This window comes from Drosophila miranda, chromosome XR, assembly GCF_003369915.1.
Source record: "Drosophila miranda strain MSH22 chromosome XR, D.miranda_PacBio2.1, whole genome shotgun sequence".
In the NCBI taxonomy this organism is placed as follows: Eukaryota; Metazoa; Arthropoda; class Insecta; order Diptera; family Drosophilidae; genus Drosophila; species Drosophila miranda.
This window is the reverse complement of record NC_046674.1, coordinates 33,341,494-33,367,352: the sequence shown is the minus strand read 5'-3', so window position 1 is coordinate 33,367,352 and position 25,859 is coordinate 33,341,494. Positions and strand designations below refer to the sequence as shown.

The 25,859-nt window shown below is 39.3% G+C and overlaps 1 protein-coding gene across 5 annotated transcripts in view; it reads left to right on the top strand.

Annotated features, from left to right (window-relative positions):
• Positions 1 to 25,859, top strand: part of LOC117186501 (rhophilin-2-like) — a 140,647-nt gene extending 114,788 nt beyond the window's left edge. For 4 of the 5 annotated variants that reach the window (XM_033387383.1, XM_033387381.1, XM_033387380.1 and 1 more), the window contains 9 exons: positions 17,624 to 17,740; positions 17,825 to 17,952; positions 23,393 to 23,546; positions 23,606 to 24,251; positions 24,307 to 24,551; positions 24,609 to 24,741; positions 24,809 to 25,125; positions 25,193 to 25,345; positions 25,410 to 25,859. In XM_033387383.1, the coding sequence (XP_033243274.1) occupies positions 17,624 to 17,740; positions 17,825 to 17,952; positions 23,393 to 23,546; positions 23,606 to 24,251; positions 24,307 to 24,551; positions 24,609 to 24,741; positions 24,809 to 25,125; positions 25,193 to 25,345; positions 25,410 to 25,613 (2,097 nt within the window). In that variant the 3' untranslated portion in view covers positions 25,614 to 25,859. Of the gene's footprint in view, positions 1 to 17,623; positions 17,754 to 17,824; positions 17,953 to 23,392; positions 23,547 to 23,605; positions 24,252 to 24,306; positions 24,552 to 24,608; positions 24,742 to 24,808; positions 25,126 to 25,192; positions 25,346 to 25,409 lie in introns of those variants that run through there. The other variant, XM_033387384.1, reaches the window with a different exon arrangement.

Here is a 25,859-nt window from a genome sequence, read left to right as displayed (position 1 = left end):
GCCCCACCCTTTTCCGCCCCCACAAAGGACGAAAATCTGTTGCATCCACAATATTGCACATTCGAGAAAACTAAAAACGCAGAATCATAGATAATGACCATATCTATCAGATTGCTGAATCTGGATCAGATCAGATCATTTTTATAGGCAAAAGGAACAAATCAATTTTCTGTGGCTACGCAGCGCCCGACGTCACGCTCAGACTGATTTTCTGTCTCTCTCGCACGCACTCTTTGTCGTGTCGTTTAATATTAGCAGCGTCTGCCGGAGGAGAGCCATACTGACTTAGTATCGGGTATAACTGTAGAGTTGCGGTCTCCGCAGCAACTCACAACGTTCCCCCTCGTTTCCTTTCATACTTGCGCTTCCAAAGTAAAATCTTTAATGAATAATTTAAGTTAACTTCTTTCCGCCTTGTATTGTGTTACCGTACTTTCCAGTAGCAGATAATTTTATGATTTGTACATTCCTATTTTTTCACAGTTTAACTGTCCATAGTTGAACGCTAAACATTAAACATTAAACATTATTTTTCGCCCATACAAATAAGCAAAACCCTAACGTACATACATTACTTGTGTGGAATTATAGATTTGTTCGCAACGGCGTAATATAAGCTTTATTTTATTGGAAATATTATCAAACGTTAGTATTAAAATTTATTGGCGAATCAAACACCAAATAAGGCCGGGAAACTCATGAGATCTAGTTAAAAATGATAAGCTATAAGAATGCAAGATTTTTTTGCATAAGGATACTTAAGACTAAACAGATATCACTGGACAAACAAAAAGTTATTTGAATTAAATTTGTATAATACAAATTTTAAATTATTTTTAATTTCAATTTATGTTTTAAATGTTATGTTTTATGTTTACGCTTTGCTTAGCGTAAAACATTAGCGCCTATATCTCAGGGACTATAAAAGCTAGAGCAACCAAATTTGGTATCCACACTCCTAATATATCGGACCGAGACGAGTTTGTTTCAACATTTCGCCATACCGCCTTCCGCCCCCGCAAAGGACGAAAATCTGGGGATATTCACAAATCTCAGAGACTATTAACGCTAGACTAACCAAATTTGGTATCCGCGCTCCTGTTAGATCTCACTATAAAACGTATATCTCAACATTTCGCCCCACCCCCTTCCGCCCACACAAAGGACGAAAATCTGTTGCATCCACAATATTGCACATTCGAGAAAACTAAAAACGCACAATCATAGAAAATTACCATATCTATCAGATTGCTGAATCTGGATCAGATCGGATCATTTTTATAGCCAAAAGGAACAAATCAATTTGCAGTGGCTACGCATCGCCCGACGACATGTTCTGACTGATTTTCTATCTCTCACGCACTCTGTCGTGTCGTTCAATAATAGCACCGTCTGGCACCATTCTGACTATTTACGGGTATAAATGTAGAATTAAAGACTTAGGCATTATCTTCGTTCCGAACTTACGTTTTAATTCTCATATATCCGCTATCTCGAATAAGGCCAAAGGAGTCCTTGGCTTTATCAAAAGATGGTCGAAGGAATTTTCTGACCCCTATACCACTAAACTACTCTACGTTTCTCTTGAACGGCCTATCGTGGAATATGGTTCCTGTATCTGGTCTCCTCATTATCAAAAATATCAAGATATGCTTGAGTCCGTTCAAAAACAATTCCTTATCTTTGCCCTGCGCGGACTTAATTGGGACCCCTCTCGTCATCTTCCTTCTTATGAGAGTCGGCTGCGCCTCATTAACTTGCACTCTCTTGAAAGCCGTAGAACTTGTCATGGAATTCTCTTTCTCCACAAACTTCTCCTAGGCGAGGTTGAATCTTCGGCCCTCATTAGCCTTATCAGAATTGCTGTCCCATCCCGCCCGACTAGGCATTACTTTCCTCTCCGTCTTCCTCTCTGTCCTTCAAACTACTCTGACCATGAATCTTTCCGTAGCCTTTGCCGCGATTACAATAAATTTTTCCATCTTTTTATACCCGATACTCAAAATGAGTATTGGGGTATATTAGATTTGTGGTAAAAGTGGATGTGTGTAACGTCCAGAAGTAATCGTTTCCGACCCCATAAAGTATATATATTCTTCATCAGCATCAATAGCCGAGTCGATTGAGCCCTGTCTGTCTGTCCGTCTGTCCGTCCGTCCGTCCGTCCGTCCGTCCCCTTCAGCGCCTAGTGCTCAAAGACTATAAGATCTAGAGCAACGATGTTTTGGATCCAGACTTCTGTGATATGTCACTGCTACAAAAATATTTCAAAACTTCGCCCCGCCCACTTCCGCCCCCACAAAGGACGAAAATCTGTGGCATCCACATTTTTAAAGATACGATAAAACCAAAAACGCAGAATCGTAGAGGATGACTATATGTTCTAGAGTGTAAAATCTCAACCAGATCGTATAATTATTATAGCCAGAATCAAGAAAACAATTTCATTCTTTCTCGCTCTGTCTCTCTCTAACACACAGGTTTCATGGTCGGCTTTGCCAATTGCAAAATATGAGTTCAAGGATCTCAGAACCTATAAGAGCCAGAGCAACCAAATTTGGTATCCACACTCCTGTGATATCGGACCTTGACCGTTTCGTGTCTAAATTTCGCCCCACCCTTTTCCGCCCCCACAAAGGACGAAAATCTGTTGCATCCACAATATTGCACATTCGAGAAAACTAAAAACGCAGAATCATAGATAATGACCATATCTATCAGATTGCTGAATCTGGATCAGATCAGATCATTTTTATAGGCAAAAGGAACAAATCAATTTTCTGTGGCTACGCAGCGCCCGACGTCACGCTCAGACTGATTTTCTGTCTCTCTCGCACGCACTCTTTGTCGTGTCGTTTAATATTAGCAGCGTCTGCCGGAGGAGAGCCATACTGACTTAGTATCGGGTATAACTGTAGAGTTGCGGTCTCCGCAGCAACTCACAACGTTCCCCCTCGTTTCCTTTCATACTTGCGCTTCCAAAGTAAAATCTTTAATGAATAATTTAAGTTAACTTCTTTCCGCCTTGTATTGTGTTACCGTACTTTCCAGTAGCAGATAATTTTATGATTTGTACATTCCTAATTTTTCACAGTTTAACTGTCCATAGTTGAACTCTAAACATTAAACATTAAACATTAAACATTATTTTTCGCCCATACAAATAAGCAAAACCCTAACGTACATACATTACTTGTGTGGAATTATAGATTTGTTCGCAACGGCGTAATATAAGCTTTATTTTATTGTAAATATCATCAAACGTTAGTATTAAAATTTATTGGCGAATCAAACAGCAAATAAGGCCGGGAAACTCATGAGATCTAGTTAAAAATGATAAGCTATAAGAATGCAAGATTTTTTGCATAAGGATACTTAATACTAAACAGATATCACTGGACAAACAAAAAGTTATTTGAATTAAATTTGTATAATACAAATTTTAAATTATTTTTAATTTCAATTTATGTTTTAAAAAATATAAAATTGTATAAAGTCTTTATACCCGATACTCGAAATGAGTATTGGGGTATATTAGATTTGTGGTGAAAATGGATGTGTGTAACGTCCAGAAGGAATCAGCATCAATAGCCGAGTCGATTGAGCCCTGTCTGTCTGTCTGTCCGTCCGTCTGTCCGTCCCTATTAGCGCCTAGTGCTCAAAGACTAAGAGCAAGAGCAACGACATGTTATATCCGGACTTCTGTGATATGTCACTGCTACAAGAATATTTCAAAACTTCGCCCCGCCCACTTACGCCCCCACAAAGGACGAAAATCTGTTGCATCCACAATATTGCAGATTCGAGAAAACTAAAAACGCACAATCATAGAGAATGACCATATCTATCAGATTGCTGAATCTGGATCAGATCGGATCATTTTTATAGCCAAAAGGAACAAATCAATTTGCAGTGGCTACGCATCGCTCGACGACATGTTCTGACTGATTTTCTATCTCTCACGCACTCTTTGTCGTGTCGTTCAATAATAGCACCGTCTGGCACCATTCTGACTATTTACGGGTATAAATGTAGAGTTGCGGTCGCAGCAGCATCTCGCAACGTTCCCCTTCGTTTTTTTCTGGGTTTTTTTTCGTTTTAATTTTTTAAATCTGTTATATATTTTTTTGAAAAGTCGAAATAAATTTGTATTGAACATATTTATAGATTCACCATACTAGTATTTAGACGTTCGATCATTCAAATATAACGAATTTGAATGCATATTGAAAATATGCAAAACATATGCAAAATATATGAAAACAAAATATGCCAAAAATATGCAAAATACAAATATGCAGCATATGCAAAAAATATGCAAAATATATCCACACGAATTTCATCGAAAAATTGAAGCTATACTACTTTCCCTTGTCCAACGCTTTACGATATATTGCTGTGTTGTTCTTATCGCAAGCCCGACTTAAAACAAGATCAAAGCTTTATTTTTCTTATCGCAAGCCCGACTTAAAATCAGAGCAAAGCTTTTTTGTTATTTTCGAAAGGCGGACTTGAAACCAGAGCAAAGCTTTATGACAACACCAAAGATGTGCAGCTTCTTTATATGAAGTCTCTCTGTAACATATTGTTACTGTAATTTCTTATCAATTTTATCTCTGGCGTTAGTTTAAGCTATTGATTGATTTGCGCGTTTGCTTTACTTTTCTACAGTCCTTGAGGTGAAGTGTAGTGAAATGCCGAAAATCAACAGGTATAAAATAATTTTTTAGGAACATGGCTTAACAGCCTTTCCGAAAAGTATTTTAAAATTGTTGGAAACGATATAATTTGTGCTACTTGTGACAAAAGGGTGAACTTTCAATATTCAGTCTCTTGCGTACGTTCTAACGCTTTTAATGTTTTATATTCCTTGCGAAAAAAAGATTTCAATTGCAGCAGCATATTGCTCCTACACTTCACAGAAGGTCCAAAGCATCCAACGAAAATGCGCCTACTTCCAGCAAACGATGAATTTAAAATAGATCTATGTACAGTGTTGATTGCGGCAAATATACCATGGAATGTGCTTAGCAATGCTACATTTAATAATTTCCTGAAAAAATACACCAGGAAACAAATTCCTGATGAGAGTTCTCTCAGAAAGAACTACTTGGATAAATCCTACCAACAATCTATCCAAAAAATTCGCGAAAGTATAAAAGACGAAAGCGTTTCGATATCAGTGGACGAAACTACGGATAAATAAGGGCGATATGTCGCGCATTCGATTGTAGGAATATTAAGCGAAAAGGAATCTTCATCCTCATTTTTATTGTCCTGTTAACAGTTGGAAGAAGTAAATAATGCAACTGTTTCTCGATTTGTGAACGACAGCATTCGTATATTGTGGCCTTACGGGAATGAGTTAAAAGTTTTGTTACTCATAACGGATGCTGCGGCACATATGATAAAAGCTGGTAAAAATGTTAAAGTTTTGTATCCGAATCTCATACATATAACTTGTTTAGCACACGGACTAAATTTAATAGCTGAAAAAGTAAGAACATCGTTTCATCGCTAACTCGTTCATATCCTGTGTGAAAAAAATTTTGATAAAAGCTCCGCTCAGAGTAAAACGCTACAAACAAATACTCAATAAGGAGGTACCACCAGAACCGATCATAACCAGATGGGGTACATGGTTGAAGGCGGCATCATTTTATGCAGATAACATGGAGGGAATAAAAGAGGTACTATGTTTGTCAACAAAAAACATTTTAGTTTGGTAAATAAAAAGATTCCAAATTTGCATTTGCATAGGTTCTTGAAACACTGAACCCAGAAGATGCTGAATCCATTAAGCTGGCGAAGGAGCTGGTAGAAAATCCACAACTACATCAAGAATTTATATATATAAAATCCCACTTCGAGAGAGTTGCCGAAATAATAACATTAGCAAAGTCAATGGACTTATTCAAGGAAGCTGAAAATATTGTCTTTAACATAACTGGTGATTTTGGAATGGATTTAAAAAAGAAATTTGAAGCAAGTGCCAGGTGCAAGTGGAAAAACAGCGATCGGTGAATCAGGAACTGCAGCGCGAACTTTTCCATATATTAAAAACCTACATATCCACGCCAAATGAAATTCAACTTTCAACAGTTTCTACATTGCCAAATTTCCTGCCATTCTATGCAATTACAGAGGTTCCCGATGATCAAGACGTAGTCACGACAAGCCGCCTTCGTAAAGAAGCGCCGATTGCTGCGTTCGACGATCATCCCAGCGTAGCCGCCAGCTGCGCCCAAGCAAGCATCTTCAAGAGGGCCGTTGGAAAAATAGCGGTTCTGCCCCTTCAGGATGGATCTGTTGAAAGCCTTTGCCTTCCAACGGGGGGTGAATGTTCGGAGCAGAACCCAGCCGATTAGCTGCTTGCCAAATAGCACCTAATTCTTGGCCCTCAGCCGCTTATTTTGTTTGTTACTTATGTCTATGCCACTCATTTGTTTGTTAAAGCTTTGCGCTTGCTTGCCCTGCTAAACGCTCTCTGCCAGCTCGCTCTTCGCTATCTCCGCTTTGCGTCTGCCTACCGACGTCGGCCGAGCGAAGCTGCGCTTTGCGATCGGAGCCGCAATGTAAAGGGCAGGCAAGCCACACTTGCAATTTGGATGTCACGCATTAAAGAACATATCATAATTTTATTTCTGCGCCGAGTTTTATTTAATTCGAAATAATTAGTCGGCCGATTGGGGATAAAAAACATTATCTCCACATACAATTTTGAGAAAAAGAAATCCTGATTTTAAACTCATTTCAAAAATAAATGGTATATTAAATCAAAATGCTGAAGATCTGTCTGTAATCGAACCAGTCACAAATGAAAATATAGTAAAATATAAATTTGCTCCAATTACTTCCTGTGACGTTGAAAGAAGCTTTTCCGCGTACAAAATGATTTTTGGAGAGAAACGTCAGAGCCTCTTAATAAATAATTTAGAGAAAATTTTATTTGTTTACTGCAATTTCAATACCTATACTACCTTCTAAATCGCTTTCAAATTTTTTTTGGATTTGATTATTTTGTTGCATATTCTTTGCATAGTTTGCATCTTTGCATTTTTGGCATATTTTGGCATATATTATGCATATGCATTTCATGCAAATATACAAAAAAAATGAAAATATGCAGATCGTTTTCAAATCTACTTTTCATGAAACGAACTTAAGTGTCATCAGAATTTTTCTTAATCCTTTAAAAATATGCAAATTCCGAGGTCTATTCATTAGACGTTTTGAACTAGGGAAGGTGGAAGAGCAAAACGCGAAAAGTGGCAGACTACAGCTAGTTTTTTCAATAAAAATTAGAAATAACGAGGGGGAACGTTGTGGGTTCCTGCGGCGACCGCAACTCTACGATTATATCCGATACAAAGTCAGCATGGCTACATTGAGCGACAATGTGTGCGTGCGGGAGAGACAGAAAACGTGTCTGAACATGTCGTCGGGCGCTGCGTAGCCACTGCAAATTAATTTGTTCCTTTTGGCTATAAAAATGATCCGATCTGATCCAGATTCAGCAGTCTCATAGAGAAGGTCATTCTTTATGATTGTGCGTTTTTAGTTTTCTCGTATCTTTAAAATTGTGGATGCCACAGATTTTTGTCCTTTGTGGGGGCGGAAGTGGGCGGGGCGAAGTTTTGAAATATTCTTGTAACAGTGACATATCACAGAAGTCTGGATCCAAAACATCGTTGCTCTAGCTCTTATAGTCTTTGAGCACTGGGCGCTAATAGGGACGGACAGACGGACGGACAGACAGACAGACAGGGCTCAATCGACTCGGCTATTGATGCTGATTCCTTCTGGACGTTACACACATCCATTTTCACCACAAATCGAATATACCCCAATACTCATTTTGAGTATCGGGTATAAAAAGACTTTATACAATTTTATATTTTTTAAAACATAAATTGAAATTAAAAATAATTTAAAATTTGTATTATACAAATTTAATTCAAATAACTTTTTGTTTGTCCAGTGATATCTGTTTAGTATTAAGTATCCTTATGCAAAAAAATCTTGCATTCTTATAGCTTATCATTTTTAACTAGATCTCATGAGTTTCCCGGCCTTATTTGGTGTTTGATTCGCCAATAAATTTTAATACTAACGTTTGATAATATTTCCAATAAAATAAAGCTTATATTACGCCGTTGCGAACAAATCTATAATTCCACACAAGTAAAGTATGTACGTTAGGGTTTTGCTTATTTGTATGGGCGAAAAATAATGTATAATGTTTAATGTTTAATGTTTAGAGTTCAACTATGGACAGTTAAACTGTGAAAAAATAGGAATGTACAAATCATAAAATTATCTGCTACTGGAAAAAACGGTAACACAATACAAGGCGGAAAGAAGTTAACTTAAATTATTCATTAAAGAAGATTTTACTTTGGAAGCGCAAGTATCAAAGGAAAAAAGATGGAAAAATTTATTGTAATCGCGGCAAAGGCTACAGAATGATTCATGGTCAGAGTAGTTTGAAGGACAGAGAGGAAGACGGAGAGGAAAGTAATGCCTAGTCGGGCGGGATGGGACAGCAATTCTGATAAGGCTAATGAGGGCCGAAGATTCAACCTCGCCTAGGAGAAGTTTGTGGAGAAAGAGAATTCCATGACAAGTTCTACGGCTTTCAAGAGAGTGCAAGTTAATGAGGCGCAGCCGACTCTCATAAGAAGGAAGATGACGAGAGGGGTCCCAATTAAGTCCGCGCAGGGCAAAGATAAGGAATTGTTTTTGAACGGACTCAAGCATATCTTGATATTTTTGATAATGGGGAGACCAGATACAGGAACCATATTCCATAGAGTAGTTTAGTGGTATAGGGGTCAGAAAATTCCTTCGACCATCTTTTGATAAAGCCAAGGACTCCTTTGGCTTTATTCGAGATAGCGGATATATGAGAATTAAAACATAAGTTTGGAACGAAGATAATGCCTAAGTCATTAACTTTGTACAGGCGTTCCAAGGAAATGTTATTAATTGTAAAGTCAAAAAGGTAAGGCTTGTTGCGATGGAAGGTCATGACGTTACATTTGGAAATGTTAAGAGGAAGAGCGTTAATAGTACACCAATTGTTGAGAGCGTCGAGATCTGATTGAAGAAATAACGGGGACACCGGATCGCTGTAGGAAAAACATAGCTTGACATCGTCAGCATACATTAGGACTCGTGAATTAGTTAAAACTTGGGGAAGATCATTGATAAAGAGGTTAAATAATAAGGGCCCGAGATGGCTACCTTGCGGCACACCCGAAGAGACAAAAACTGGTTTAGAAAGAGAAGATTGGAAGCAGACACGCTGAGAACGATTGCAAAGGTACGCATTAGTCCAGTGAAGAAGTTTAGTCGGAAATCCTAGTAGAGATAGTTTGTGGATGAGGAGATTGTGATTAACTGAATCGAAAGCTTTACTAAAATCAGTATAAACTACGTCAGTTTGACATTGCTTTGCAAATCCGGCAGTTACGAAGGAGGAAAATTCAAGGAGGTTAGACGAAACGGAGCGACGTTTTACAAATCCGTGCTGTGATTCTGATAACAGGGAACTACAAAAGTGTTGGAGCTGAGAAGTAATATTATTATTATTATTATATAAAGCTAATAAATAGTAAAAACTAAGTATTAACAAGGTATGGGGCTATAGCTGCTGAGGCCTTAAGCTCACTATAGTATTATTATACGTTTGAGAATGTATGTATGTACTTATATACATATGTACAGGGTTGGTTCTATACGTTATTATATGTTGTGAAGGAATTATTATCTAATATACTAATTGTGTATATGTATATGTACAGGGATGATTGTTTATGAGGTTATATGTAGTGAATGATTTTAGATTGGTCTAGATAGTTGAGGATTATATTTGCGTTTTTGTTGTTAGGGTTGGAGATGTATTGCATGGGGTCGGTGTTATGGAATATTGAGGATCTTTGAAGAGAGAGGGCGGGGCATATGTATAGTATGTGTCTTATGTCTATGGTTGGGTTGTGGCACAGTGGGCATGCGTTGGAGGATGTTTTATCCATGTAGTGGGCATTGGTGAATCTTGTGTGCCCTAGTCTCAATCTATTTAGGATGACTTGGTGTCTTCTGTTAAGGTTGTTTAGGTTTTTGGGAGGAGTATGAGTGGAAGATAGATTGATAACTTGTTGGTACCAGGGGGAAGTCTTAGTGAGGAGGTCTGTTTGTTTCGATATGAGGATTTTCTTAAGGAATAGTGAGATGTCGTTAGAATTATGATTGGGGGTATATATGAGGGGTTGTTTGGAGGTAGTTTTGGCTGCGGTGTCAGCAATTTCGTTCCCTTTTATGCCAATGTGGCTAGGTATCCATATAATTGTTATTTTTGGGAAAAGTTTGGTGACGAGGTTACGGATTGTGGTGGGGTAGTACGAGGAATTGTTGGGATTGGTAATTGCGGATATAGAGGAGAGTGAATCAGTGCAGATAGCGTATCTTCCGCGTTTGTTGCGGCTTAATAAAATGGCTTCGTGGATAGCTATGATTTCGCTGGAAAGGACTGAGGAGTACTGTGGAAGTAGTCCGGATTTTATGGTTGATGTCTCATTGCAGATGCTATAGCTGGTAATGCCTGCTGCTTTGGACCCGTCTGTGTATAGGAAGGTGGAAGTTGGTGGAAGACTATTGGCGGGGTGGTGTTTTTATCGTGTTTGGATAGGGTGATGTTGGTTGCTTTAAGGATGGTTGCCATGTTGAATTTATTGGTGTTGGAGGTTTTAATCGGGGAGAACGGTATGAGGTTATTCTGGGATATTTGTTTGGCTCTGTAAATCGTGCTAAGCAGTCTGTGTTTTTTTTTTTTGTTTTTTGGGAGTGAGTTTAGGGGGGTGTCTTTAGCGTGGATGAGGTTATTACATATTTTGCCAGTTAGAAAATCTCGCTTGTTTTCCAAGGTGTGTAAGTTGGCTTCGGATAGGTTGTTAGTGGGTGTGGTGCGGAATGCACCCAGGGCGGCACTTGTTGCTGCGTTAATCGTAGTTTTCAGGCGGTTAAGCTGGCTTTTTGGTGCGTAACCGTATATGGGGAGGCAGAAGTCGACTTTGGATATGATTAGAGATTTCATAATTTGTACAAGTGATGAGGTGTGGCAGTTGTATTTTAAGGGCGAGAGGTGTTTGATAATGCCCAGTGGCTTGGCAAGGTCTATTTTGAGTTTATTGATATGTGAGTTCCAGTTGTATCTAGAGTTGAATGTGAGGCCTAGTAGTCTGAGTGAGTTGTTTTGGTTGATGGATGTGTTGCCAGTAAGGAATTTTGGTTTGCAGTTATGTTTGCGACATATGTGTAGAAGTTGGCTTTTGTCTTTGGATAGGTCTGCACCTGACTGAGTGCACCAGTTGTTTATTTGGTTGAGGATTGTTTGGATGTCGGTTGTGGGGCTTTTCCTTTTGTTGTGTTGGATGATAAGGAGGAAGTCGTCGGCGTATGCACTGAATTTGATCTGCTTGTGAAAGGATAAGATTTCGGAGAGTGGGTTGTACGCTATAAGAAAAAGGATAACTGAGATGGGGGAGCCTTGGGGTATGCCGTTGGGGAGTGGGACGGTGTTCGAGAGGTTCGAGCCACTTTTCACCAGGATTTTCCTCTTTGACATGAAGTTTATGACGTATTGTAATATTCGTGGACCTACTTTCCATTTTTTTAGTTGTTGGATGATGGAGTGGATTCCTATTTTGTCGAAAGCTTTTGTGAAGTCAAGGGATATTAAGGTGAGATGTTTTTTTAGGGCAATGGCTCTGGTAGCTAGGTGGTCTACGTAGAGTAGACTATCTATTACCGATTTGCCTCTTTTAAAACCTAGTTGGCTGTTGTGAATTAATTTGTTGTTCAAAACAAACCACCACAACCTTTTTGCCACTATCTTATCGAGCGTTTTGGCTAGGCATGAATTAAGTGATATGGGTCTGTAGGATTTTATGTCTGTTAGTGGTTTTTGTGGTTTTAGAAGGGAGTACAGAGCTGATGAGAATTCTATGAGTGTAATGTCCTTTTCGATTTCTAGTGCTGATGGAGTTGGGGTATAGTTAATAAGAGAGTCTGCTTGGGATTTGTTCGAACGGAATGTTGGGGAGAAGTTACGATCATAAGCTTCTTCTGACCAAGTGTGGGCGAAGGAGTTGGCTATTTCGGTTTGATTGGTTGTGTCTGTTTGGGTGTGGGGGTTAAAGATATTGTGAATGTTTTTGACATGGTAAAGTCCGCATAGTCATCTGATGTTAGACCATGATGAGGATGCGTCTGACTTAGGGTGTATTTGGGCTGTGAAGTCAAGAATCGATTTTTGTTTAGCTTCCCTGATTGCTCTTTTAAATTTGGCATTTGCTTTTTTATATTCTATGTAGGTGGTGTTGTTTATGTCTCGTTTGAGCTTTTTCCATGTAGTGATTTTTAAACTTTTAAGGATTGCTAGTTCTTTGTTCCACCAGGGAACGGTACGGGGGAGGGAGAAAGTGTTGTTTTGGGAAAGGTGGGCGCTTTGGATTATTATTTTTTTAATTAGAGCGTTTTCCCTGTTGACGTTGTCGCTTGTTTGGGTAGTGAAGTTGAGTTTATGGATGTGTTTTTGGTAGAGGGCGCAGTCGGCTCTTTTCAGTTTGAAGGACGGTTTAGAGGTAAATTTTGGGAGGGATGGGTTGTTGAAGAGAGAGATTAGTATGGGGAAGTGGTCGCTACCGTGGAGGTCGTCTATTACTTCCCAGAGGAGTTCTGGAGCAATAGTTGCTGATGCTAGGGAGAGGTCAATGTGGGTGAATGTCTTGTGTGTTGAGAAGTGGGTGGGGGATTTGTCGTTTAATAGGATGTAGTTGGAATGGTCTAGGAAGGAGGCTAGAGTTTTCCCTCTTGGGTTGGCCTTTGGTGAGCCCCAGTAGGGGTGCCAGCTGTTAAAGTCTCCTAGGACTAGGGTGGGGTCGTTTGTGGTTAGGGTCAGGACGTTATGTAGATTGCGGGCGTTGAAGGGTTTGTTTGGGGAGATGTATGAGGATATGATGTTGACTTTGGATTTGGATTTGATGTTGACACCTACTGCGTCAAAGTCGGAGTTGAGAGGGATTTGGGTGTGGGATATGGAGTTGTGTATGAGGATGGCTGTGCCTCCAAAAGCATTAAGCTGGTTATAGCTGCAGTATATTGAATAGTTGGTTGGGATAGGGAGATAGTTGGGGTGGGATATGTGGGTTTCTTGTAGGGCAACAATTAGGGGGTTATACATTGATTTCATGAGACTTTATAATTCAATGTAGTTGTTTTTTTAGCCGTGTATGTTCCATTGCATAATTTTAAGTTGCATACTAGTGTTGGTATTTTCTACTAAGGGGCTTAAAATGAATGTTAATACTATTGTTATTATTTAGAGTTCTTCTTCGTTGTAGATTTGGCTAGAAAGGGTGTTGTTGGATAGTGACGCTAGGTTTGTAGTTTTTGTTTTTTCGGATTTATCTTTTGCCTTGAGTGGCTTGGTGACTAGGTTGAGTTTGTCCTTTTCTTTAGTCCAGCTTCGGAGTTTGCGGTCGGTGTCTGGGATGGTTTTGGTGTTTTTGGTTTTAGTTGTTGTCTCGAGGTCTGTGTCCATGTCCATTTCTTCTTGGGTGGGTTGCTGTATTGGTTTGGATGGGTGTGTGTTTGAGTTTGAGATGTCTGCGTAGTTAGTAATTGGCCTTTGGTAGTGTGTGGTCTGAGTGTTGTATGATGATGAAGGGTGGTTGGGGGTCGATGTTACTGTTTGTGTTTTTGCAGCTATCTCGGCGTATGGTGTGGATTGGTGTGTGTTGCGTTGAAAATATATTTTTTTTGCGGTTAAGAAGTCTACTTTCTCGGAAGATTTGATAATTGCAATCTCTTTTTGCTTGAGAAATTCCGGACATTTGGGGTCTAGTGGGCTGTGGTTGTTTTGGATGTTGGTGTTATGTTTGCAGTTGCTGCAGAATTTGGGCTTGGAGCATAGATCGTCGTCGGCGGGGTGTACTTCGGAGCAGTTTTTGCAGATTTTGGTGGTTGTGCAGTATTTGGTTGGGTGACCGAATTTCTGGCAGTTATTGCATTTGAGGGGGCGAGGCGTTTGGGGGCGAACGTTTACTCGTTCGTATCCTATCATAATATGCTGTGGGAGTGTTGGTGTATCGAATGTGAGGATAATCAGTCCGGTTTCTTGGAGTAAGCCATCTTTCTGTTTGTGAATTTTAGTTGCGTCAATGACCTTTTGTGTTTTGAGTTCGCTTTTGATGATTTCTATTTCTATGTTGCGTAAATCGTTGGAGTAGATGACACCTTTGGAGGAGTTAAGGGTTTTGTGCTCTGATGCTTTCACAGGAAAGTCGTGGAATTTTACGATTTTCAGGAGCTTTGTTGCCTGGGCTGTTCCTTTTGTTTTAATGAGAAGTGACCCGTCTCTGATTTTCTTGACTGAGTCAACTTCCCCTCCACATTGAAAGTCAATGACTTTTTTGATAATGAAGGGGGACACGTTTTCGAAGGTTTTATTGTCTGTTCTGATTATTGTAATATATTTAGGTTCGAGAAACGATGATTTGTCCCACGGTGCGTGGAATTTTGGGTCTGGTGGTCGCGACATTTCAGGTAGGCTAGGGCTGACGCCCGCTGCACTTAATTTTGTAACTGTTCGTTAGGTGTGTTTGTTTTTGGTTTTTTGGGAGTTTGCTTTGTGCACTTGAATGTTTTTGTGTTAGGTTTTGTGTGTTGGATTTCGGTGCGCTCGCTGCTGCTTAGATTTGGCGCGTCTTTACTTGACGGAGTATAGACTGACACTGTGAGAAGTAATAATTTTTTCGAAGAGTTTAGGAATGGCAGATAAATTGGAGATACAACGGTAGTTTGCGACGTCTGATTTAGACCCCTTTTTATTCTTTCCAGACGGTGGGAAAATCACCAAGCTCGAGAGAGAGGTTGAACAGTTTCAAGAGGGGCACGCAAAGAGAATCCGCACAGAGTTTGAGCACGGCACTGGGAACCAAATCTGGACCAGTGGAGAAAGAAAATGTGTCAGAATTGGTCTCAGGGTCTAAAAATGTTGATTTTGGTATACAAAAAAATATAAAGTTTAAGCCCGATTTGAAAACGCTTAGAGTTGATACAACTACGTCCAATTCTACTTAACGATGCTACATTTCGCCTGAGGAAACTATTAGACTAAAAACTCTTATACCTCCCGTGCAGACATTACATCAGTGAAATATATTTGCGGGCAGAATTTGGGTCATGTACCGAAGCTACATCAGGTACAAACGCTCCACTCTTTGCCAGATTTAAATATTCCTGAAAGACCATTGAAAAAATCATTTTTAGATTTGGTGTGACTGATCAGTACGTTGCAACGCATTTAAATGACAAAGAAATGTCTCCGAAAGGACATTGTTTCCGACTACCTGGACTAATGCACCATTACCGCTGAATTCAAAATATTCAAAATATATTTTTTTTAGGCAGTTTAAGTTGACAACTTAACATATTTGCGCGAAATATCTATTTTTATAGTGCGTTTTTTACATAAACAATTAGTCAAAATCTGGACTTTCAAAAATTACACTTATAACTAAGCGCAACCCTAATGTACGTACTCAGCTTTATGTTAGATATAATGAATCTGTTTTCGTATATCATTATATCTGCTTGAATTTTGTATTGTCCCTTGTTTTGTTTCAAAGGAGTTGTTGAAGATTTGTTCGCAGTACTATTTACGAATTTTAGCACCTATCTGGTAAAAGATAACGCTGTTAAGATATTTTTGTTTAGTAAAAAGGAAGTATGGATCTACAAGGGGAATTATCCAACAGAAAATTTGTTAAAGTCTTACCTAAAAGTGTCACCTTTGAAAATTTCGGATTTTTAGTGGTCCGAAAAATCTCGAAATCGGCTATACAGTTTTGGAGGTCCTTTGGGCAACAGTGATATTAACAAAATTGACCGCAAACTAAGTCTAATGAAAATTGGTATTTGTGTGTACCGAGCACTATGAGCTTTGCAGAGGATCGGCCTTCTGGATGTCAAACAGGAGAAACCTGATAGAGTGTGTGAGATAGAAAGGGAATGAGTAAGCGCGTGAAAGGCATACCGTAGCTACTGCATTTCCATTTTTTTCTCATAGCTATAATAATGATCCGATCTAAACCAATCTAAACCGATCGGCAATATGGTAGATATGGTAATTTCCTATGATTCTGTGTGTTTCGGTTCTCTCTTATCTTCAAAATTGTGGATTGCATAAATTTTCGTCCTTTGTGGGGGACGTGTCGAAATTTTGAAACAGACTTGATTCAGTGCTATATCATTAAAGCCTAAACACAAAATTGAATTGCTCTAGCTCTTATAATCTCTGAGAACTAGGCGTCAAACAGGACTTTATTTTGACCTTGCTATTGATGCTGATCAAGAATATACATACTTAATGGGGTCGAAAAACCTTCTGGGTGTTACAAAAATCAACATTCACCAAAAATCTAGTATACACCTAATTATATTTTTACACGGTAGATTGGTTCCTGAAAATACCGTGTAAAAAAAGACATTGATCGTATGCAAAAATAGGTGATTGGTTCCTTATCTCTAAAAAATGTTAAAATTAGGGAACAACAAATTTTTTGTATAAAAAATGTCTTTACCAAACTCGTCTGATTGCATTGATAATTCACAAAATACAAACACATTTCTATTGCAAAAATGTAATCCCCCTTAAATTTCCACAAAAAGGGAATTCCCTTTAATTTTTGCTATCTACAACTACTCTGACCAGTAAATTTGCTTGTATGTACACATGTACATACAATGTATTCGCAAAAAAAACGAAAGAGAAAAAAATACGTACATATTCTCTTTGTGCTCTATCTTGTTGTTGTTTGGTTTCTAGCTGTGTGTTTGGTTTGTGTTATTTTCAACCGTGCTAAATAAAATAAAAACGTGTTTAAAATTGTTGATGCATGCTGGCGACTGTAGATACATTCATTAGATTTTAATAAACAACTTGTTTTAATATCTAAAAAAAATAAAAAATAAGTAAAATCGGAAATGAAACACCCGGTAAAACCATCCGGAAGTAAGATGAAGACCACCAAAGAACCATCAAGGTTGGATCATATTCTTAAGAGCTCGAGCATCGAAAATCGGCTCAAAACGGCATAAGATGTTAGAAGGGAGTTTATTCAGTCGGTATGTACCGACCTTAACATCAAAACTGTACGGTGGTGTCTTCAGAAGCCAGGATTTAACAGTCGTCAGACAACAAAAAGACGTAGACTGTTAATTATTAGAGAAACATTATGTTTTTATTGAATGTTTAATGTGCTTTAGGTGTTATAAGTTTTAATAAAGATGGTACGGCCCCCAGGTGGCTGACAAGTTTTGGTCTGGCTCTGAAAGGGTATCTATACAGACAGGATTGCATTATCATCACCAAATGTTGAGGTTGCAAGTCCGGCATTGGGGTAACACAACACTGCCTATAATAATTTGTTTGCACTTCACAGTTTGTTTAAAATTTTAATTTTACATATGAAGAACGGGAAAGTTCAGAAACCGATCAGAAACATGTCTTCATTAGTTTGCTATCGAATTGGACAAATGATTTTCGACTATATTTCAGGGGTCTGATCCGAGAGCTGCAACATGTCGCGGCAAGCTGCAAAGTCGTCGTTGTAAACTAAACCAAGAGATCAACAAGGAACTTCGCTTACGAGCTGGAGCGGAGAATTTATACAAGGTTGAAATTTAAAGTACTAATATAACAAAATTTTAATTATACCCTTGTAACGGTATTCTTATCTTATATTGTTCTTCCGATAAGGTAACAACAAACCGCAAACTACGCGATACTGTAGCCTTGGAACTGAGCTTCGTCAATTCAAATTTGCAACTTCTAAAGGAGAAATTAGCAGAGATGAATTCATCAGTGGAAATTTATCAGAACGAGAGGTGAGTGCGTTTTTATCGATGATTACTTAAAATGATTTTTAACGCGCAGATGTAGATATGAACTACAAGCTATATCCACATATCCAAATCCGTCGGCTTCCATTTAAAATCTCAGGCTCTCATTTTCTTAATCTATCCGAATGAAACGTCACACACACTCTTTGCTAAATAGGAACTTAATTAAAAGCCATAAAAAAAAACAGTTAAAAAAAAAAACTTTTCACCATTAAAAAAAATCGATTTGGCCATAAATGGCCAAGTTTTTAGAGACTATAAGAGCTAGAGCCATCAACCGGATTCTGTTTGGAGACTCTAGTGGTATCAAACTAAATCAAATATGGCTTATATTTTTCCAAGCGCCCTCAAATTGTACAAATTCTGTCTAAATCGCAATTTTGAATGAATTTGAATTTAAAAAATCTCAGCTATGAACCGCATAGTTATTTTAAAATAACATCCTACCGATCATGATGCAATTATACAAGGTGGTGTCTCGTCGGCAAAAATCAGTCCCTTAACATACATATGCTAGCAATAAGTGCGAATGAAAGGCAGATAGTATAGTGAGTGTGAGTGAGACGGCATATTTTGATGTTGATTAACCCTTAACAGGAATGTGGGGTTTAAAATAAAATGATTTTACTGATATATTAATATTTAAAATGCAGCCATTAATAATTTTTCTTCAACATTTTTAGTTATATTAAAATGTTCTTTTACATAATATATAAATATTACTTCTAATTCTGTGATATTTTTTTTATACGCTATTTATATAATATGCAAGATGTAATTTTTTTGTTGTCGGGACATAAGGGTGAAGAATATATAAAAAAATCGTCCGTGAACAACCTTCATCATCAACAAGCAAGCACGCACTGACGCTAATAGGCTCTGCACACTGAGTCCATCCCGGGGGAATGGTGGGATTTTTTGACAGATGTGAAGCTCCGATTCACACTGGCACCATCCACCATCCGTCAAAAACAGCTAATGCCAATAACAAGTGCATTCAATTTGCGAGGAAGATTTATTAATTTTTGGTTCTTATAATGGATGATGAAGATGTAGAAATTATTTCGGCCGTGTTTCAACAGCAAAATATTTACGAACAGCCCGATAGCAGCAACAGTTCTGGTGATTTTACTCAGTCAGCAGAACAGATACGATCTGCAATCGCAAATTATTGTTTAGACCATATTGTTTTGGTTCGCTTTGGCGGGGCCGTTTGTTGCCAGAAATGGTGCTGGAGCTACATGATCCGTCCAGATTCGACTCGATAATGTTCCAAAAAAACTCATTATTAAAGAATAAATTATGCATAACAAAGCAATTACAGAGCATACAAATATTTGTTCTATGTTGGCAGTCGTCTGCCATTTATTCGCCACACACTTGCAACTTCAGCCTGGCAGACTCGGCCATGCCGCATTCAATCTCATCGCCAGCCTTGAATGCATCCGAGCCATTGGGCATGATTGTTGTTGTTTTCTGTTTATTTTGTCACAATCATTGTTTACGTTTTCGCAGTGAATACCATTTTTTCGATGTGAGTGACAATTATTCAGAGTTGCATTTGAAAACCATCGGCTAACTATCGCATAGAAACGTGCGGTTTAGGAACATCCAAAATGGATGTTGGACTAACTGGAAATGTTTCGGAATGGCAAAACCTTACGGACCATCCCCGAAATGGATGGTGGATGGTCGTCAGTGTGAATAGCCTATAAGGGACAAGACGAACGAACTTCGGCTCCCGACGAGACCACCTTGTATAATTGCATCATGACTTGTATAATTGCATCATGCCTCCGATAATGTTTTGTACCAAAGACAATATAAATAGTAAGATGAGTACCGATATATTAAACTCGTTTTTTTCCTACCTGGCAATAGAGCTGAATGCAGGCTCTGTTTTTTTTTTTGTTGGTGTAATTTGGATTTGAATGTAAAATATTATCACAGATAGAAAAACAAAAAAAAAGACTTGTGTTGCTTGTTGTTACTGTTTAAGCAACTTATACAACAGCCAAAGAAAAATTTAGCTACGACGATTTGAAAAAAAAGCGTGGCATCAAGGTCGGCATCATGTTTGAAGAATTTTGAGGGCGATATTATTTGATTCAATTATCTGACCTGGTTTCTAGGGTAGATGTCCTCTTAGATCATCCTGTTGGGCAGGTCGACTCGATATATTCTGGCCACCCTACGCCACGGCGCAAGCAATATGATCCACTGCATGTGCATACGACATTCTGTCTCACGCTTCTTCAGCTTATACATAATGCGGACGTTCCGCTGCCAGCATTTTTGGTAGCGCAGCTACTCGGCCTTAGCCAAGTAAGCTTTAAATTATAAGATATGAGATCAGTCAATAAAGAACCAACGAAAAGTAAACTACATAACTGTAAAAGAAATTCTAAATCATTTGTACATACCTCGGCATAACGGTTTTTGGCTAGTAAAGTTGATATGACAATCAGACACTCTCCGCTCCGGCTTTCACAATCGCAAAAACAGTTTGAAAACGCAAAAATTGGTGCTTCCGTTCTTAAAACGTATTTTTTGACAACAAAACGAATCTTAATTGCAAAAGGAACAAAATAGATGACCTTTAAATGCATTAACATTTAATTGACATTTTCAGGACATTACGTGCCTTTTTTATAAATAAATAATAATGGGAAATGCAAAATGTATAGTTTTGTTGCGCTATTTTTTTCAAAGTTATACTTTAAAAACTCAGGGAAGGTGGAAAAAAGATGACTTCTTGTGTCTATACATTTTATTTTATTATTATTATCTTTGAATAAACGCCTAAGCTGCAGCCGTTTAAACAAACCTGCTAAAATCGACTTAAACGGTTATGTAACGTTCGTATGTACGGTTATGTTCGGTTATGTAATTTGCTCAGAATACGACCTTTTTTCGCAAAAAATACAAAATTTTTGAATTTTTAACGGTAAAATCGCATTTGGCAGGGTACCAAACGGTATTTATATAGATTTTAAAGCGCCTTCCAATATCGCAGGCTTAATCCCCATGCTCGTGGTTTCCGGGGGCTCCAGGTCTGGCGCAACCTCCGGTTTCGTGCCCTTAGAGTCGGATTTTTGTGGGACTATGACTACCTTTTTGTAGCCATAGTCCACACTGTGGACTCCACAGTACCCTCCGTATCATGGAGAAGTCTTACCGACTCCTCGTTCAGGAGGAGGATGACTTGGCACTGCTGTCCATTGCTCTCCTCTACCTTGACCACCTTCAAATCGGCTGTAGGAAGGTGGGGGTGCAGACCTGCAGACCTGCAGAATCCGGAGAATCTTTTCCGGATCAAGATTTTCGTCCTCTTGGCCTGTTTTACTTGTGTGGTGGTGCCTTCCGCCGAGCGTTGCCGCTTGCTTGGGGCCTTCGCTGCGCCCTTGCCTGCTTCGGCTGGCTGGTAGTCAGGTAGAACCGTTTTGGCCCATCGTCGCGATTCGATTCCTTGGGCAGACGTCAGGAACACCGGGTCATCGTTGCACAGGATGAAGGCCGCACGTCTCTTGTCCTGAAACTTGGGCCTATCTTTCGAGGCAGAACACCTGCCGGTGTTGTCAAAGGCTCCCCGGCCCCAGGGGTCTGCCAGCCGCGATCACTCTGCATGGCAGACACCCCGGTAACTGTGTCGCCCTTGGGGCCCCCCGACGTGGATGAGTCCGATTGGCTTTTCGGACCTCTCCTCGCAACGCTTGCTGCCTCGAGACGGTGGCCCATCGTCTCCTTCTCGTCGTTTTGGGCACTGGTTTCCTTTGTGGTGGCGGCACGAAATTTTGAAACACACTTGTAACAGTGTGATATCACAAAAGTCTAGATAGCTCTCTAACTCTTATAGTCTCTGAGATCTAGGCACTGATCGGGACGGACAGACAGACATGGCTCAATCGACTCAGCTGTTGATGTTGATCAAGAATATATGTATATACTTTACGGAAACGCTTCCTTCTGTGTGTTACACACGTCCACTTTCACAAAAATCTAATATACACCTATATTCATTTCGAGTATCGGGTATACAAATTCTGAATCTAAAATGTGATTTAAAAGAAAATTTTACGATCTTTCGCAGTATTTTCGACTTGTGTTTATGGATATACCTGGAGACAGAGCAACCCAAAGTTGAAGTTTTCTAACATTTTTAATTTTCCTTTAATGATGCCATTTTTATACCCGATACTTAAAGATTATAGAAGTATATTGGATTTGTGGTAAAAGTGGATACGAAGAAGGAGCGTGTGTCTGACCCCAGAAAGTATATACATATATTATTGATCAGCATCAATAGCTGAGTCGCTAAAGCCATGGCTGTCTGTCCGTCCGTCTTGTTTGACCCCTAGTTCTCAGAGACTAAAAGAGCAGGAGCAAACATATTTTGTATCCGGACTCCTGTGATATCACAAGTATCACAAGATATTACAAGTGTATTTCGGAATTTCGTCTTGCCTCCTTCCGGCCCCACAAAGACAAAAATCTGTGCCGTCTACAATTTTAAATATACAAAAAAACGAAATTACAGAATCAGAGAAAATTACCATATCTACCAGATTACCGAAATGTGTTTAGATGGCATCATTATTATAGCCATAAGGAAGAAATGAAATTGCAGTGGCTACGCAAAGCTTTCCACGCGCTTACTCATTCCCTCTCTCTTAAATAATCTTCGTCGTGCAGGGTTTTTTTTAATCTTAAGAGATATGGGCAACGGCCTTTGTGCTGCCATGAGCTACCCGAACAAAGTATATAATAGAATAATTACACTGGTCGACAAAAAATAGCTTTTATTTCTGATTCATATATCACATATGATTTTCATCACTGAAGACGAATCTGATCTCCATAAGTGCCCATCACATCAAGACTTTGAGAAAAAGTCTAAAATAAAAACCAATTTTTGCCCTTTTTCGAACACATGTATTTAGGTGTTAAAAGTCTCTCTGAAATTAAAGTCAGAACTGTCAACCAAATAAATCAAATCGAAAAAGCCTTGAATCAATCGAAAATGTTCATGTAGCACAACTTTTCCATGTGTGCGCCATTGTGTGCCGTTCTATGAGTGCAAGTAGCGCAAAGTGCAAAAGTTGTGCTACATGAAAATTTTCGATTGATTCAAGGCTTTTTCGATTTGATTTATTTGGTTGACAGTTCTGACTTCAATTTCAGAGAGACTTTTAACACCTTAATACATACATGTGTTCGAAAAAGGGCAAAAATAGGTTTTTATTTTAGACTTTTTCTCAAAGTCTTGACGGGATGGGCACTTGTGGAGGTCAGATTCGTGTTAAGCGACGAAAATCCTATAAGAATATTCTTGTACGATCTTTGAAACATTTTGCGTTTCGACCAGTGTTATCGAGGAATGAAATGTTTGAATGGATTTTAATCAATTATTTTTACTGAATTCTAGTCATGATGGCGTAATTCCAATGATACCATTGGGCCTTAAGGAAACCAAGGAAATTAATTTCATGGAACCTTTCTCAGACTTCATTTTGGAGCACTATAGTGAAGAATCCTCAATTTATATGGACGCAATAGCAGATATCACAGACACCAGACAGGCAAATCAGCTTGATAGTACTTTACTTAATTTAATTGTAATAGTGTTAATTGTTTTCAGGCGTGCAAGACTCCCTCACGCGATTTACTTGGCGTAGCATTGCTTTTTCGATACTATAATTTACTATATTACGTGGAACGTCGTTTTTTTCCGCCTGACCGCAAGCTAGGCGTCTACTTTGAGTGGTATGATTCATTAACGGGCGTTCCTTCATGCCAGCGAACCATTGCCTTCGAGAAGGCGTGCATTTTATTTAACCTAGGCGCCATATACACGCAGATCGGTGCTCGGCACGATCGTAGCACGGAACGGGGCTTGGACTCCGCTGTCGATAGCTTCTTGCGTGCAGCGGGAATATTCCGTCATATCTACGATACGTTTACCAATGCGCCATCGATGGATCTGAAACCCCACGTACTAGATGTTTTAGTATCTTTAATGCTGTCTCAGGCCCGTGAATGTCTATTTGAAAAGCTGAAGCTGCAGAGTGAGTCGTCGGGGCTGACCGGTTCCAGTCTTGTAATTATTAGTGCTGGGCCCCAATCTACTGAATTGCCTCAGCTTTTCCGTGATTTGGGCGGTGAAGCTGCACAGCTTTCCCTCGAGTACAATGAGATGCACAAGAACATCCAAGTGAATGACACACATACCTACCTGCCGGAATGCTGGGCTGGACTGGTACCGCTTAAGGCGGAGCTCTACAGAGGTAAGAAATTTGTTAAAAATAAAATACATTTTTACTTTCAAACTTTACTGATCAGCGTTGGCTCACCATTACGAGGCCCGTAGCATAGATGTGAAGGTGGCTTCCAAAAAAGGTCCGGTCACATCATTAAAGGATTCGTTCGTTGGAAACTCGCGAGAGGCATTGTGTGTCACGCAGTGCAGTGGTGAGTCCAACGAAGATAGTGCCAGTTTCATTGCGATAAAGCACACTCACTTAAGAGAAGCTCTGGCTAGTTATGAAGAAGCTCAGCGTCTGCAGCGTATGTGCCGCTTTCTGAAGGTAAGCCTTAGCCCGTACAATGCAAATTTGCAGTTATGTACAATTTTTTTGTTAAAGAATAAAACATCACTCACGCAAGTCATCAAGGAAGCTAACTATCAAGCCCAGGAGGAGTATGAAAACTTTAGAATTCGAGCGTCGGCCAATAAGGTTGACGAGAGCTACGACCTTGTGGAGCGCGTTGTGGAAGGTAACGTAAAAAATTCAAATAAGAGAGTGTCGCTTTATTGCCATTAAATTTGTATCTACTTGTTCAGCCTCCTCGAAGTTTACATTGACCTTAACTGGACCCGATTTCACGTCGTACAAAGTGGAAGATCCTTTTAAACGCCTTGGGCCGATTGCAATATTCTCTGCCCGTCGTCACTGGACTGCGCCACGCTGTGTTCGACTACAAAAAGGATCCGCAATATGTCATGACTTTAGTGCCTGCCCCTGTGACACTGTCACTACGCGTGTGGCTCATGAAAAGGACTGCCGCCAATATAAAGAAGAGATAGAGAACTTTGGGTTTCAAGTCAGCGGCGATTCGCCGGTCATTATAGCTCACGTGGAGATCAATTCGCTGGCTGACGTAAGTAGATAGCGGTTACTAAATTGCTGTTCCATAAGAATGTATTTAATGATGAATGTTTTCGCAGCTTGGCGGCATCAAGGAGGGAGATTTCGTTGTCGAAATCGAGGGCATGGATGTCAAGTGGTTTTCACACCAACAGGTTGTACATCTCATACAATCATGTGGTTCCGTCCTTGAGCTGAAAGTCATAACTCCAATGGATCGCAATTATTTGAAGGTGTGTTCAAAGACGCTACATATTTTCATTCCGATCTAATAATAATAGACTCGGTTACCCACAGCCCTTGTCCTCGAAGGGTTCTATATCAACGTTGTCAGCGGCTAGCTCATCAGATTTTTCATCGGACTCTTCAAGTCCCACAAACACTACAACAAAGCCCGAACCTCTCATGAAGACCTCAACAAAGGGACGTTTCGTTGGTAGCGTTTCGTCCGGCTTCTGGAATCCATTCCGACGGACGCCGAGCATAGCCAAAATCTTCTGAGGTTTAGAAGGGATTAATTTAATTAGGTGTATTCTCACTTCCGAAGCAGTTGCCATTATAAAATAGAACGAATGATGAGATATAATTTGGCAAAGAAGGTTGAGACTTAGCTCTAAATAATCCGTTAGCATCTGTATATATTTCATTACAAATCTTAAAATGTGTATTGGACTTTTAAAAAAACTTCAAAATGAAAAATATGTTTGAATAGAGAAAGTCGAACTGGCTAATATTGGAGCATAGATA